General features: G+C 37.8%; 1 protein-coding gene across 1 annotated transcript in view; it reads right to left on the bottom strand.

Moving 5' to 3' along the window:
* Nucleotides 1-15,494, bottom strand: part of csmd2 (CUB and Sushi multiple domains 2) — a 248,851-nt gene that overhangs the window by 33,375 nt on the left and 199,982 nt on the right. The window contains exons 41-47 of the mRNA XM_044138720.1: nt 15,348-15,464; nt 14,963-15,172; nt 12,307-12,495; nt 8,006-8,183; nt 6,221-6,366; nt 6,044-6,124; nt 5,407-5,520 (exon numbers count right to left, since the gene is read on the bottom strand). Coding sequence (XP_043994655.1) covers nt 5,407-5,520; nt 6,044-6,124; nt 6,221-6,366; nt 8,006-8,183; nt 12,307-12,495; nt 14,963-15,172; nt 15,348-15,464 — 1,035 coding nt within the window. The remainder of the gene's footprint in view (nt 1-5,406; nt 5,521-6,043; nt 6,125-6,220; nt 6,367-8,005; nt 8,184-12,306; nt 12,496-14,962; nt 15,173-15,347; nt 15,465-15,494) is intronic.

Raw genomic sequence — 15,494 nt, 5'->3', positions numbered from 1 at the left:
ATAGTGAGACAATGCGATACACAACTATTGTTGAGTTCTGTTTTTTTTTGTTTTTTTTTTACTGTATCCACCTGGCACTGGCAACGATAAACTGTGAAATATTCCACAATGAATAGTATGCATTTCTCAGGAAGCACAATGATTCTTGCATTGGGATTTGTTTTCAGATCATTGTCATTTCTTCTTCTACAAACAAACTTAAAATTTCATAGTGTTTTATGAATTAGGTCAAAGTAAAGTTGTGCAAAAATATAAAATACAAATACATATAATATGAAAAGTGCATCTTGGTGGGCACGTTTAGCACACAAATAGGTCAAAAGTAAAATTTTTACAACTTTTTGTAAAAATTGCAACTTTTTACCAGATTGAACTAAAATTTTCCATCCCGGCTGCTCGTCTGGTCAATGTTGCCCTTGCCATTATTGTCTGTTTCAGTGGACAACCTTATCTTGGTAGGTTTGCTGGTATGCCAAATAATTTTCATTTTATGATGAGTGATTGAACAGTGATCTGAAACATGCTCAAATCTGGGGATATTGATTAACAACCCATCTGGTATTGTTCTTATTATTATTGTTCTTGGTCTCAAAGATGGTAACTGCCCACTGAGGTTCTTTTACAAACCCCTGTGGTCATCACAAAACTTCTGCATTAATCCAGATATTGAATAAAATATAAGGGAATCCTATTTACCAATTTGGAAACTTATGAAGGCAATTTCACTTAGTTTTGTTTAGGCTTATCAGAGTAAATCAGCTCTGAACATTCAAACACCATTTTCAGATACTTATTTGGTAAATTTTGTGATATATTCTGAAAAACTACTCAGGGCATTTAACATTTTTATTTGTAAAAAAATAAAAACAAATAAATAAAAAATGAAGCAACATAATTATAAGCTACTTCGTGTGTGTCTAGTACATCACATCCCAGTGGCATATAATTAAGCTCACTGCTGAAGTGTGAGACCGTACACTTATCTTTTTAAAAGACCAAAAGTGGTAATAAATAAAATCAAAGGAAAAAACAAACCCACAAAGTTTTAGAAAGAGAGTAAAACTACTTCAAATTTAATGTACCAAGAGGTGGATTAAAGCGTTTTATCAAACAAGACTGCAGAAAATCTATTGGGGGATGTAAATGTCCCCGTCGTGAGGCACTGTTTGAATACCAAAGCCTCTTCTGCCTGGTAAAGGAGCTCTCAGCACTTACCAGTCTTATTAAAGTGAGAAAAACTGAATGTTCTTGTTCAAGAACCAACCTCTTAAATACAAAATCTAATGTCAGGTATCACTATCCAAATAGAAAATTCATCCAAAGGAAGGACAAAAAATTATAACGCAATTAAAAGTTACTACCTTAATTATAACTCTTGTTAATGCAAATACTGAAATTAGATTTTTATTACTCTTATTCTTCAGTATCAGTGAACTGCTCAGATTGAAAATATATTTACCAAGTCAGGTATAACTTACAACTTTTAAAAAAAACCCTAGAGATGTCTTAGAAAAGGTTTTATCAATATTAGTAAAACCTCTTGGACATGGAGGTAGAACATAAAATAAAGAAGTAAAGTTCATTAAACAATTAACTCACTGAGAAGAAATGTGTGGAGAGTGACCTTTCAGGAAGCACCAGTGAGTTTAAGGCTACATTTGCTTTGTCTTGGAGCTGACAAAAGATACAGCTGAGAGCGCAAATCTTGGGTTACTTTTAAATACTTAGCAATTTTGAAACAAAACACTGGGAATAATAGATGCACATTCCGAACAAATGCTGATTTTTATCTGCATTCAGCTGGATTTTACTCTGCATGGCACTTAATCAGGGGCAACTGAGGACGACATAAACATTAGACTGGATCGAGACTGAAAACAACTCGGAGTCGGGGATGAGACATAAGATTCATAAAGTGTCAGAAGGAATACATTTAAATGAAGAGTAAAACATTAGGGAGAAGTAAATTTGAAAAATACAGTTTAATGTTGCAATAACATTTTAAAACCATTCTTGCGGAGAAAGCAGGCTTTGACCAAAAATACAAAAAAATGGAAAACTGTGCTGTTTTCACCAACAACAGAAAAAGATGACCTTATATTACAGTTCTGTCTACTGTGAAGTCTAGATCACACTAGAGAGTAAAAGTAATGGGCAGTAGATCTTATACAAGGCAGCAAACTCAAATAAAGTTAAAGTAAAAATCACTAAAAAAATTTTGATAGTCAATTCAAAACGTGGCTCATACATTTCATGGATTCATCACACAAAGAAATATGTTGAAACAAGTAAATTAGTTCATTTTAATAGTTATATTGCATTTTCAAAATTAAGTCTGTAAAATCACTACTTGATTGGTGTTCAATGAGTGAATTACTGCATAAATGCAGCATGCCGTGGAGAACATCAGTGTGTTTTGAGTTCTTAAAGAAGGAATGACAAAATGCTTTTCCTCTTGTGTGTTTCAGGACTGGATACACGTCATGCAACTGTTTTAGCACATACTGTTTCTGTATGGGATAGGTTTTGAACCATTGAGTCCAGCTGGGTTTCACACCTTGTGAATCTTAATACTCATAATTCTTGAAGACGTTTTGGTTCACAATCCTTTTACTACCAGACATTTTACCTTCACTTGACTTTCAATTAACAGGCTTACATGCAGCACTCTACTCAACTAGCTTCGATGGCAATGACCTTTTATGGTCTTACCCCTCCTGCTAAAGACACCAATGGCTGTCTGATGGACAATTGTCAAGTCAGAAGTTTTTCCCATGATTGCAGGGAACCAAACATTTTCTTATTTTTCCAGCTGGTTTTAAGTCTACTTCTTTTAGGTTTTGTTTTGTTCTTAATCATCAAAATAAATGGCCTAAATATATCACCCTTACTGTAATGAATACATGGGTTGCTACTATTATTTAGTTGAATTACTGAAATAATGACTTTTTAAAATTTATAATATGATTCAAATCAAAATAAAGGCCTTCTAGTATTTTTGAAACTTATAGGTTAAAAGTACTGCTTGCTTTTTATGTGGATTTATGTGTCTGTTTACCACTATTTTGGGGAACAGAAAAGTCAGAGTCAGAAAAAGACAGATCTGGGTCTTGACAGACACCCAAATACGACTGGGTATGCATGACATTGTTATTTTTTGTTGTTCCAAAAGAGCCTCAGACAATGACAAATTTCAAAGTGGAAAAAATACTGAATATATAAAGGGTACATGTGTTATGCAAGAACAGATGTCTGATCCTCGTGAGTCAGGATGAGTGGGTATACCAATGCTAAGAATACAGAACCGACTCTGGTTATCTGAAAGACTATCACTGAATGATAACATGCACTGTGTAGGCCGGCAGGATATAGTGTGTAAAATCTGTGAGGTGGTGTTTGTGGGGGTGGAGTAGTTGGATGCCCCTAGATGGGCAGAAATGGTTGTGCCTGTCAGAGCTAGAAGTGGTGATTTGATAGGTGCAGCTGCAGCCAGCATGTCCCCTGCATTTCAATGAGCTGTGCATGTCGTCTCTTCATTGCCCTCCAACTAAGTGTCTGACGGCCCTCTTTCTCACCTACCTTTAAAGTCCAGTCCTATTCTTTTCTTATGCACTACATTTCTGGCGACTCCTCCACCTTTTCTAGAAAAGACCAATCTCTTACTTTATGAGGGCCAGCTCATCCAGGGCTGACTCATACTGTTCTGATACTTTCCGTCTTCTTTTATCCTCTTTCTCTTCTTGTTTTCTACTTCCAAAAACCTTAACCTTATGATGCTACCCTTTTATCACTCAAAGGACTAATAATAATAATTGACTGGGAAATGACAGGGAATCTGCAAGATGATACACCCCTGTCTGCACAAAGTGTGGGATGATGCTCAGGGTTACATGAAGCTTGACCTTTAGTAGGTACAAATATCCAAGGGTAAGGTACAAAAAGAACTTGGAGGAAATTGAAAAATTACATAAACTCCAGTTTTCATGTCAAGAAAGATTTTATACTTCTTTTTTGTTCACTGGGTTTTTTCTGTATCCTTTTCACTTCATGTTTTTTTGTCTGTTGTACTCCAAATTAGTATGATTTAAATGGTAAACGTCCTTTACTTGTAAGCTGTAACTGTTATTAAGTCCAAAGGACACACAAATTTACTCTTCTACTACTACCCAGCAGGGAGAGACAAAAAGCATTTAGTGTGTTAAAATCACCAGTAGAACAGAAAACATTTATGCGATTGTGATCTTGTGAATTTAAAAAAAAAAAAAAAAAGCAGAGAAACCCCTAGACACTCCCAAAGATGCATTTTATACAACAGATAGTATTAATCTAAGGCTGAGCATGGGGTGCAGTGGAATCCTTTGGGACAAACATATTTGTAACATTCTCTAAAGGAACCATCCCTAGCCTCCTGGGAGTCGAGCAAAAGCCAAAGAAGTGGAATCTACAAAGAAAGGTGGTTGACAACAGGTCCCCCTTGGAAGGCAGAACGATGGCAAAACACAGCTTAATGCTCCAGTCATTAATAATTGGAGCAATAAGGCAAAGCACCACTGAAAATAAATACACAAAAAACCTCAATCAGTAGCTGATGGCCGTCTTAACATGTGTAACGACATTCCAATTAGAGTTTTTACATCAATGTCACGTTTTCCCTATCAAAACGGACCTATTAACATTTAAACCAGCATTCAAGAAATATCTCATCCAATAAAATCAATATATTCTCCTGCTGGCGTTTGTTAATTATATTCCAATCTTTTGAAATTGAATATAGATTGGGGGTGTCCTGAAGCGATTTTGAGACTTTGAAAGCTTTTTTTTTTTTTTTAGATAATCACTATCAGAGTTCTAGACTAAACAAATTTTATTTTTACCATGTTGGTGGTGAACTATAACTCATCCTTTCTCTGTGAAATTCCGAGGGTTTACAATAACATTCAATGTGAGAGTCTGGATTAACACTTGTTTCAAGTGTGATCGTGTTGTTTGTTCTTCTGGGATGATTTGACAACACAACCAATAGGACTGAGTCTAATCATCAATGAATCATATTAAAAATGAGAATAAAGATACCATTGCTAGCCTAGCACAACAGCTAAATGATACTGATAAGCAAATAATTGGCAAGAGCAAGACATAAGTTTACTAATGACTGTAGCTGTTTGTGTTAAGTCAGATACAGAATTTAACTGAACATAAAATATGTGCAAACAATGAATAGTAAATGTCTTTAATATATTGTGCTGCCTTTCAAGAAGACCATAGAAAATGCTAAATAAATTGTTTTACCTACAAAATTACAAGACCAAAGCTCTAAATTGTGTAACAAGTGGGGTGCAAATGATCATCTACACAGATTTAAAGGCAGTGCTGTTGCACATTTCAGAGTTGCACACCATCACTTACCATCACATGACGGTGGGGGGCCTTCAAATTCTAAGTGTGTTCCTAGTCGACATGTCAGGATGCTGTTTCCACTTAACTGGTAGCCTGGGAGACATCGGTAGCGAACTATATCACCTGATCAGAGAGGATGGAAAGGAAGGAGGTAAATTCAGAGATGTACGGCTGGTGGCTACAACAAAATCCAATCCTAGCATAGTGTTTCTGTTTCAGCAAATTACCATTTTGCAGAAACAAATTACCATGATAATAAACTCCCAATGGATGGTTCGTATGTAGTTCAGAATAATAACAAATCATACAAGCATGAAAATAAAGAGATAATCAAACATCATCTCTATTTTAACAGAAGACAACAGAAATATGTTATGAGCAATGGTCCCACATTCTGATTATTTTCTCCCATTCTTCTCCATGTAATATAAATTATAGGACGTTTCACTCAACCTAAAGCAATTTAAACGGTTAATGCCGGGATGTTATTTCCCTTTGGGATTAATGGTTCAGAATGCAACACTTTCCCAAATCAAAATGACGCCAAATCCAATCTGAAGTGACAGCTGCGTCGCGATATCAGTGATTATGTGTCTGCATCTGTACATGTATTCTATGAAATTTAGGTGACAGTATTTCCACCTACCAATTTTGAATTCTTTGCTTGCCATCAGGATCTCTGCATTAGGAATGATGGGTGGAGGCAGGCAGTACTGAAGCCTGTAAGCTTTATGCAATGTAGCAGATATGAGAGGAGTGAAAACACAGATTATTCAGAATTATTATTCGGATATTCTTGGATATAATAAGATCATTTCCATACCTTGATAGGTAATACGGAATAACCCGCCCTTCTCCGTGTTGCTGCGGAATCGTATCAGCACCTGATTGGATGTGCTACTGGGTGGGTCATTAGGCTCTCCGTCCGTGAACACACCTAGTTTTCGAGTTGTCTCCTGCGGACCGTCCCTAAAGAGAAGAAATATCACAGGTAGACCCTCAAACACCTGAGACAGCAGCACACAAAAGAGTTCAAAGAAGCCAGAGTACACCGCACGACAGATTACTGTTATTAAGCTTTCATCTGTATCATAAAGCCTGTCTCTTCTTTAAACGCAAACACGTTTCACTGCCTTGCTTCAGCTTAATAGGACAGAATAAAGCAAATATTACAGATACGAGTGGAACGACAGGTCTGGATTGCGTTGCTCCTGTTAACAGACATCCAAAGGGAGTGCCTCTGGAAGCGGTGGCCCTGCCTTGGCAGTCCCCTGGTGTGGGCATGGCCAATTAAGCCAGCTCCCTGATTCCAGCCACAACCATTCAGCTTAGAAACCATCTGTCTTTGGCTGTCAGACTGGGCATGGGAGATTACAAGCAGCTCCGGAAACGGCTGGCTAGGGAATGCTGCCTGACAGCAGTCTAGCCAAGCCACCATTATGGGGCCCATTTCCTTGGCTCAGTGGTTCGGTGAATAGATACACAGCAACGTTAACTGGAAGTGGGGAATGTGATAGCCTGCATCGTGGCTCTGCTGGAACTTTTTTGAAAAGATTACAACTGGTGTCACTGACAGGGAAAAAGACAACAATAAGAATGGTCATTCTGTCAGGTCTTTGGAGTTTGACCTGAAACCCCCGATGATCAAAAAAAAATAAACAAAAATTAAACACAGATGTCAGCCCACACATTGTGAGCAATTTGTGTGGTCGTTCAGCTTCCTGGGTCACTGGCAGGACCATCTCTGGTCTCCATGAGAGCTGGGACTTTTGGATCCTTTCTCGGGGGAGTGGGAATGAATCAAGACTGGAAACCATCATGCATGTAAAATCCTGTCTCTGGTGTTAAATATGGCAGGCCAAGCCTTATGCAAACAATGAAAGGAAGGACTATTTGTCTGAACATCAGCCAGGCATGAAGACAAAATCAGTCATCCAAAATTCCTGACAGGTGAGCACACGTTTTCATACCCAAATAACCATGCACCACTTATTTTTCTGATTATTCATCCAGGGTTTATAAATGTCATATCACTGTTAGGTAATCAAGCAATAAAGTGCAACACCAAAACCTCTTGGACATTTATTTCCCACAATGAAACTGGATGTAGAAAACAACATTAAAATGTAAATGAAAAGAGAAACTACATGGTGGAACTGACCAATTGTCAGCTTTACTTGTTCTGATTAATGATAGTGCAGGAAGCAGTTTGAAATATCCAATCTTTTTACGGGCACTTAATGCACCATGCATTAGCAATCCCAGGTTGAGATCATCACAACACTCTTCACTGTGGACCTTGTTGGTACAAGACTCAAAGTTATCTATTTTTAGTATCAGTAAGTAATGAATTCAAAGAACTCAAAAAAGTGGTGAGACATTTCATTTGCTCTTAGTATAAATATATTTTGACCACTTATGATAAGAACTATACAAAGTTCTCCAAGAAAAAAAAAAAGCCTCAAAATCACTTTTACAGCTCAAAGAAGCTTTAAAAAACAGAGAAATTGAGCAAATGTTTTTAGCTATTACCACCACAACATCAGGGATGACGTATTTCAGGGATACGTCATCCCTGAAATGTCTATATACTTCTGTCATTTCTTACCAGACAGTTATGAAGTCATGCGGCCCATGAACCTGAAGCAGAGTGAAATTGAGTTTGATTCCAAAGCTGGGAGCCACTGAAATGAGCCAGGTGCAGTCAGCTGAGTTTGGGTACTCCTCTGGGTATCCTGGGGAGAAGATGGTCCCGTTGTCTGATGTCATGTTGCCACCACAAGGCACTGAGAGAATATGGAGGAGAGGGAGAGATAAAAATTTATATAATGCAGCGGGTCAGGAATACTGTACAACTACGCAGGCACATAAACAGAAAATGGTGATTTTTCACTCTCCACCTCTTTTGCTTCCCTTCTCGGTGTCTCTTTCTCTCTTGACTTCACTCTTCGTCTATTGCCCAGGCACTTGTATGAGCTAAAGATTAGCCAGTAAAGCCTTTTAGTAAGAGGGGAGTTGGATGGAGTGTTTTGCAAAGATAAGGGCTCAACCCTTTTCCATTGAGGCTGTGGCGAAGGAGAGCAGGATGAGGGAGGGGGTGTTAGCAAGCGCCAGGTTCCTGGTGTGTGTTTATACGAGTGCCTGTATGTACATTATATATATATATATATATATATATATATATATATATATATATATATATATATATATATATATATATATATATATACATACATATAAGGAGTAGATGTGTATTGATGTGTTAACTTAGACTGACAAGAAAGGCTTTAATAGAATGAGAATGTCAAGACTGCCAACACTTGAACCTCCAGGTACACACAGGAATGAAGAAACAAACTAACATCCCTGCCACAGAGAAACACACTAGTTGAAATCACTGCACACACCCTCTAAACAACATAGAGAGGAATTGGGCACTTTTAAAATATTCCTTTGAAACTCAGGAGGCTCTAACTAAGCGAATGGTTTAAAGTTGCGTGACATTCCCGCTGGTGTCCCTCATATCCACGGTGGGGGAGGAGAGAAAATTCAGGCGGAATAGTAATCGCAGCAGTGCAGGCACTTCCAGGAAGCCAGCCAGGGTATTGAGCTTAACGGCACACTCTTGGATTGCTGCATGTACAAACCCAAAGATATTATGTGTTTTATCCCCTGCTGTTTCATGTGTGTGTTCAAGTTACACTGTTGGGTGCTTCGAGAACACTGGGCTACTAGGCACCTCTGTGTCACATTTTAAATGACGTATTGATCAGATCCATTGATTCGAATCTCAACACTTTGAGGAGTAACCCCTGTGGCCAATGCAATAAGTACACAGACACTTAAGCCTAATGTAAAAACAAGGGTATGTCTGGAAAAGGTCATGGTGATGCCTGCATGATTAACTTTTAATTTTCTTAATTATCTTTATGATCCAACTTCTTTCTGCTTTTCCATTTTTAAGTTTTGAAAAAATAAGCCAAATCAAAATTTTATGCAGTGAACTAGCTCTGTTCAAGCACATCCCGTTCAAACTTATATATCCATATATGAAAATGAAAGAGCAGAAAAAGAGGCAGTGTGAGAGAGGAGGAGATTAGATGGCAAAGGTCGGTTGGGTGAACACAGCAAACATGCTATAATAATAATGCAAGAACAAGCAGGTTAGTGCAGTAGAGATGGCAAAATCAATGCACTAGTGTTCTGCTAAAGCAGGGGTCTCAAAGGTAGAGTCTGGGTGAGGCTGACCAAGCATCGGGTTTTCACAAGAAAAGCTCTCACAAAAACATTCCAATGTTATCAAATGTCTTTATTTTTATTTTTTAAACACAAAATAAGATGAAAAAATAAATAAATTAACAATTCATAAGAAAAAAAATTAATCAGTAATAAATAAATAAAATATAATAATAACACAGCAGCTATAGAAGACTAGATAAATGTAATTATTATAATTCAGATTCAAATGGCTGTATTAACAGTTCTTTAACCTTTAACTTTCTGAACATGAATGGAACATTGAACATAAACTGTTATGAATATAACAGTTTATAAACTTTCTTCTGCCTACTTCTTACTGCGAGAGGTCTGGCAGCTTCCTCATAGCCGAGCCACATTTGGCTTAAGGGAGGAGGCAGTTGAGACCTAAGTAGAGCTTGAAGATGCTCGTCAGTAAGTCTGGACCTGTACTTGGACTTATTGAAGTTCAAGGTAGAGAAGAGCCGCACAAGTATGTGCTCCCAAAAGACACATGGTCCGCTTGAACATTTGGGAAAGCTCAGGGAAGCTGGGTGGCAATTCTCTCAAAATTGCCCAAGCTTGTCTGCTTTTCCACTCACCTCCCTGAACTTGGCTTTGAGTTCAGAGTGGCACTTGGTCAATGAGCTCCATTTGAAGCACTGTGATTGGTAAGTTAGTTCAGCTCACACAACACTGAAAAGTGCCAATCATATCAAACTCAGTGTTGGTATAGTTACTTTGAAAAAGTAACTTTAATCGGACTACTGATTACTCCTTGAAAAAACTTAGTTAGATTACTGACTACTTGATTTGGAAAGTAGCTAAGTTACACTAAAAGTAATTTTTTAGTTACTTTCAGCAGCTGCTAACAACAACGCTCCGCCTCCTGTGAAAATCACATTGAGCTTTGCCAATACTTTTTTGTAAGCTATTTTATAATGGCAACATCAACAATGTGTCTCCACTGATAAGGTTGAACTGAAGAGGTGATTGTAGAAAAATAAAAAACGTGAGTAGTTTGTGTGGTCCACTGTTGTCTGGAAAACTCTAAGAAGGATTTTAAAGCCCCCCCCCCCTTCCCTCCCCCCCAGCCTCCAGGTTCTGTGTTACGGCCCTGCATTTGGTGTCACTGCGCACAGATCTCCTCCTGCAGCTCACAGCTCAGATGGCTGCACAGATTTGCGACACTTATCTTAGTATTAATAATTAGAATTAAGTTGCCATTATAATTATTGGCAACTCCGGACACGTTCATTCGTGGTTGTTTTCACGTTTATTGTGCTGTTCATATTGGTCTCGATGTTTGCAGTTTTCTGGAGCGCAACGCGAAGCTCGATGTCATTCAGAGGTAAAACATTAACTTGACATTAACAAAGACACAGCGGGACGGATCATCTGAGAAATGATGAACAGGAGAGACTGACTAAAACTACCTTAATGACGGACAAATTCTGGGATTTATTATGAGTCTCTGATTATTTCCAAGCCCAAATGAGAAACTTCCAAAACAGCCCAAAAAGGCGCAACCCGCCGCTCATTAAATCGGCAAGCGACTATAAAAAATGAAGCCCAAAGCCGCTTATAATAATCGGACTTGGCGACAGAAACTCAAAATAGTTCCAGTTTTTCCACCAACAAAATGCGCATCTCCCTCCATTGTTTACATTTCCGTCGCATAGAGACGTCGGTCACTCGACAAGACGAGTAGAGGAAATACGATTAAATAACAAAAGACGATAGTAACGCAAAAATGATTTTGATAAGTAACTGTAGTCTGACTACTGGATTTGAAATAGCAACACGTTAGATTACTGGTTACTGAAAAAGTGGTCCGACGTCAGTAACGCATTACAAATTAACGCGTTACTGACATCACTGCTCGAGGGCCACACTAACATTAAACTTTCATATTAAGGTGGGGGACAAACTATCGTCCCGAGGGTCAGTTAGTGGCCTGGGGCATGAAAGTCTGAGACCCCTGTGCTAAAGGAAAATCTATTCAAGTACAGCAGAGATGGGGACTGAAGATCCAGTTTTGTTGTTATAGGGTCAAGTGGGGCTGTTAAAACTGCAATGCCTTTACTTTTATACTTTTAAAAGAAGCACAGAACAGAACATAAAACTACATAGTATATAGGCAGAGCAACTATACAGAGAAAGAGAAAGACAGAGTTTGCTTGTATTTATCTCCCAGCTCCCCTATTTGAAGTCCCACTTTCATGGCCAGGCCTTCACCTCCCTCTGTAATTTTGCCTGGCTTATTGAATAATCGACAGCTGGTGCGTGAGAATGTGTGTCAAGGACATAGCAAAAGAAAGAGCACCGATTACGTTTCCTTTTCAATTTAGGCCCTCTTTTATTCATCTTTTATTTGTCTCCACTCCTCTTTAGCACAGTATAGATTTTCATTAAAGACTACTTTGCCTCATTAATAGGGGATAATAACTCACTGTAATTACATTATTCATAATAGATAATCATTATCTCCATGGCTGCATTTTACACTAATGGTGTAAGAGCTCAATAAATTCCTAACAGGAAGTTATCATGTAATGAGGTTAGTCTTGCATTCATGCATGTCTGGAGTTATTTTACCAATTCATTTATAAATAAAGCATAGTTCGATGTTACCAAGGCGGCTTCGGAGGACTTTCTTTTTTGGTGACCTACCTTCGCAGCGAGGAAATGGGTGGTCCCAGTTGCGGGTGGTGCCATGCTCACAGGTGAGGATGGAATGTCCCATCAGTTGATATCCAGGCAGACACTCAAAGGAAATGGACTGGCCCACATTATAGCCTGCGCCGACCACCACTCCATAACGGAAAGGTTCTGGATCTGGGCATTCCTGTAGCTCATATGCTGTAGCAAAAACAAGGAAAAAATTATATTATTTATTTAAACAACAAATTCTTTACAAATATATTTTAAGGTTAAATTTTGTGATGATAATTGCAACTTATTTTGATGTGACTCTTTTCATCAGTTGTAGAAATCTCTCCCAGTGTCAGAATGAGGCAGAACGTTCGAGCAACATCTCAGTGACAAATCCAAATCTGGTCAATACATTTTTTTAGCTAATAATGTATTTTGTTAATTTTTTTTTTTTCTGAAGTCTTATGCAACAGCTTTCCATTAAGCTACGATGTAAAACTGTAGGGCTAAAGGGCTTTTTCTTGTTCTCTGAGGAAAGAACATTTTCAATTCAGCTCTATTACAAAATCTATGACAAGACTTTATACATTAAATAAATATACTCATTTAATAAGTAGTTCCTGTATTATCTTTGTAAATGTTGAATGCTGTGTTTGCCACATGAACAAATGATGGTCGTAATTTAATAGTTTATTGGCCATTTATTTAATTTTTGAACAAATCTGCAGTGCTCTGCACTAATACAAAGTTGGAAAGTGATTAATGTAAACCCCTATATCTTTCAAGTACAGTATATCATCTTAGAGATTTCACAGAATAGTTTTCTTTTTTTTTACATTTCCACACTTTCCTTGTTTGGCCTACTTGCTAGCCAGGTAAACTCGTCACGTGTTTTTCTTCTCTTTGACCTTGCAATCTGATCTACTGTTAAGTGGCCAGTGCTTTTGCAATGATCCTTCATTTTTCAATTTGTATTAAAAAGAGGACGGTATTGACTTAGTTTTCTTTTGGAGTTTGTTCTGTGAGCGGTGGGTTGCTTTGGAGTCCTCTGACTTGATAAAACATAGAATTGCAAACCATTTACCATATAAACAGGTTTCTTAAAATCTCGATAATTTTGTCCGTTTTAATCCCAAATACAGCCTAACTAGGGCTGAAAATGTATTATTTTCGCTCAAGACACCAGAGTGGGAACAAAAACACTTGACAGTTAAAAAATCTTTGATCACTTAAAAAATTAGAAGATTAATACTCAACTTTTAATTTTTCTTCTCACATAGTTAAGCTCAAATGTTTTCAGAGTACAGCAAAGATTAAAAAAAGAATAGTTCTTTAGTTACAATCATTTTAGAGAGGACTATGAATCCCAATTCATATCAAGCAAATGACAGCTTCCTTAGGTCCTGTGGGTTTAAGAATGGCATCCAGACTGTTTGTTTATCTTTTATACAATGCGCCCTACCTGTAGTTTACATTTCCAGTTCCCCATCAATATATCATTGTTGTTCCAATCTCTTTTCCTTCACTCTTCCCCTCAGCCAGGGGAGCTTGCAGGGGAAAAACCCCACAAGAGGCACATTTGAATTGTGCTGCTAGAGTATAATGCAGTTACTGGAGGTACTGAAGGTAAATAATTGTCATTTTTTCCCCCTTTAGGATACACGAATAGAGCAGGCAGTGAGGCTTGATGGCAGGGATATAAAAATGACTAAAGGATTTGATTTCTATGGATCACAGCTTCCCTTTGTGGAAGATAACTCATGGAAATACTGCAGAAAGAGGGAATTTGCAAACACAAAGCTTGATTTATATGCTAATTTGCACATAATTATGTAAATGAACAATGCTACCTTTTGATTTGCTGGCACGCTTGTTGAATCATTAAAATACAAACTTTGGTAGCCTGTTGCATGTTTAGATAAGGGCAATTTGCCTAATGGAGATATGAAGTGAAAGTTTTAATTTACGCATAGCAATGCCTTTGCTCATCGGATCAACAGTTTTTTCTTCTGATACATGTATAAAAATGGAAAAATCAACTAAGTGTGCTTATTTCTTAGTGCTAGCTTTAAGATAAATCCAGAAATAATCTCAGTTTGTCTGAATAACTATAAATAAATTAGCAACGTAGCCTTGGGAAATGATGCAACTTCTCCAAACTTTTCCATGTTCTTTTTTACTTTTTAACCACAAATTACAATGTATTTGGACATCGATGTGAAAGACCATCCTAACCTCTCCTTACTCTAATATCCCTAAATAAAATCCATGGCAAATAGTTCCTTTTAAAAGTTAATCAATTATTACGGTTCAGTGCTCTTCTTCCTGCAAAGCTATGAAAACACTACAGAATCTAAAGAAATATGAAATGTTTAGAAAACTATAATTTTCCATCCACTTTACAATCACGCTCTTCTTTGTGTTAATCTATTCCATAAACTCAATAATACAGCCACGGTTGTGTTAAAACATCACAAAACGTGAAAAGGTTTAGGAGGTATGAATACTTTGGCATTGCAAGTGTATTCTTTGATGACAGAGTGAACTTCATTATGGCTATTTTGGATTAATTATTAATCCAATAGCCCCTTAGAAAGAAACAGTTTGTGCATTTTTTTAAAGGTAGATTGTAAGCCCCCTGACCACATAATTTTCTCCTTGCTTAGGTTCTTACCTTGATACTCAAACCTGAAACCTGGTTTGTTCTGCGAGTGGTCACTGTGAAAATAAACTGTGGTCTCGTGGGACGTAGACAGAAGAGATGATGGGATGTCCTGGCCACTGAATCGACCAATCACAGCACTAGTATCAAGAGGCCCGTTCCGTATCTCCAGGAAGTCGTGGTTGGCCTCTGTTGAAAAGTTAAGGAACTGAATGTGGGCTCCTGGGACGAATAGGGTGGAAAAATAGTTTTGAGAAGAAGAAATTAGAATTAGGAACTGAAACCCAGTTCTATTGCACATAATCTTTAATGAGAATGACTTGTAGATCCCATTTGTCTTCTGCAGGTACAGAAAAAGTCAACTTGATATGCTCTGAAAGTCTCTGATGATGCTCACCGTAACCGACTGGCAGGTATATTCTCCAGGTGCAATCACTGTTGCTAGGGTAGTTGCCAGGGAAACCAGGACTGAGAATCATTCCCTCCATCTCCTCCCGGATTCCACCACATTGTGCTAGTGGAGTCCAGACAACACATTTAATTA

The sequence above is a fragment of the Gambusia affinis genome, linkage group LG14 (assembly GCF_019740435.1).
Source record: "Gambusia affinis linkage group LG14, SWU_Gaff_1.0, whole genome shotgun sequence".
Classification (NCBI taxonomy): Eukaryota; Metazoa; Chordata; class Actinopteri; order Cyprinodontiformes; family Poeciliidae; genus Gambusia; species Gambusia affinis.
Note: the sequence above shows the minus strand (reverse complement) of the source record. Positions and strands in the feature narration are given on the sequence as shown.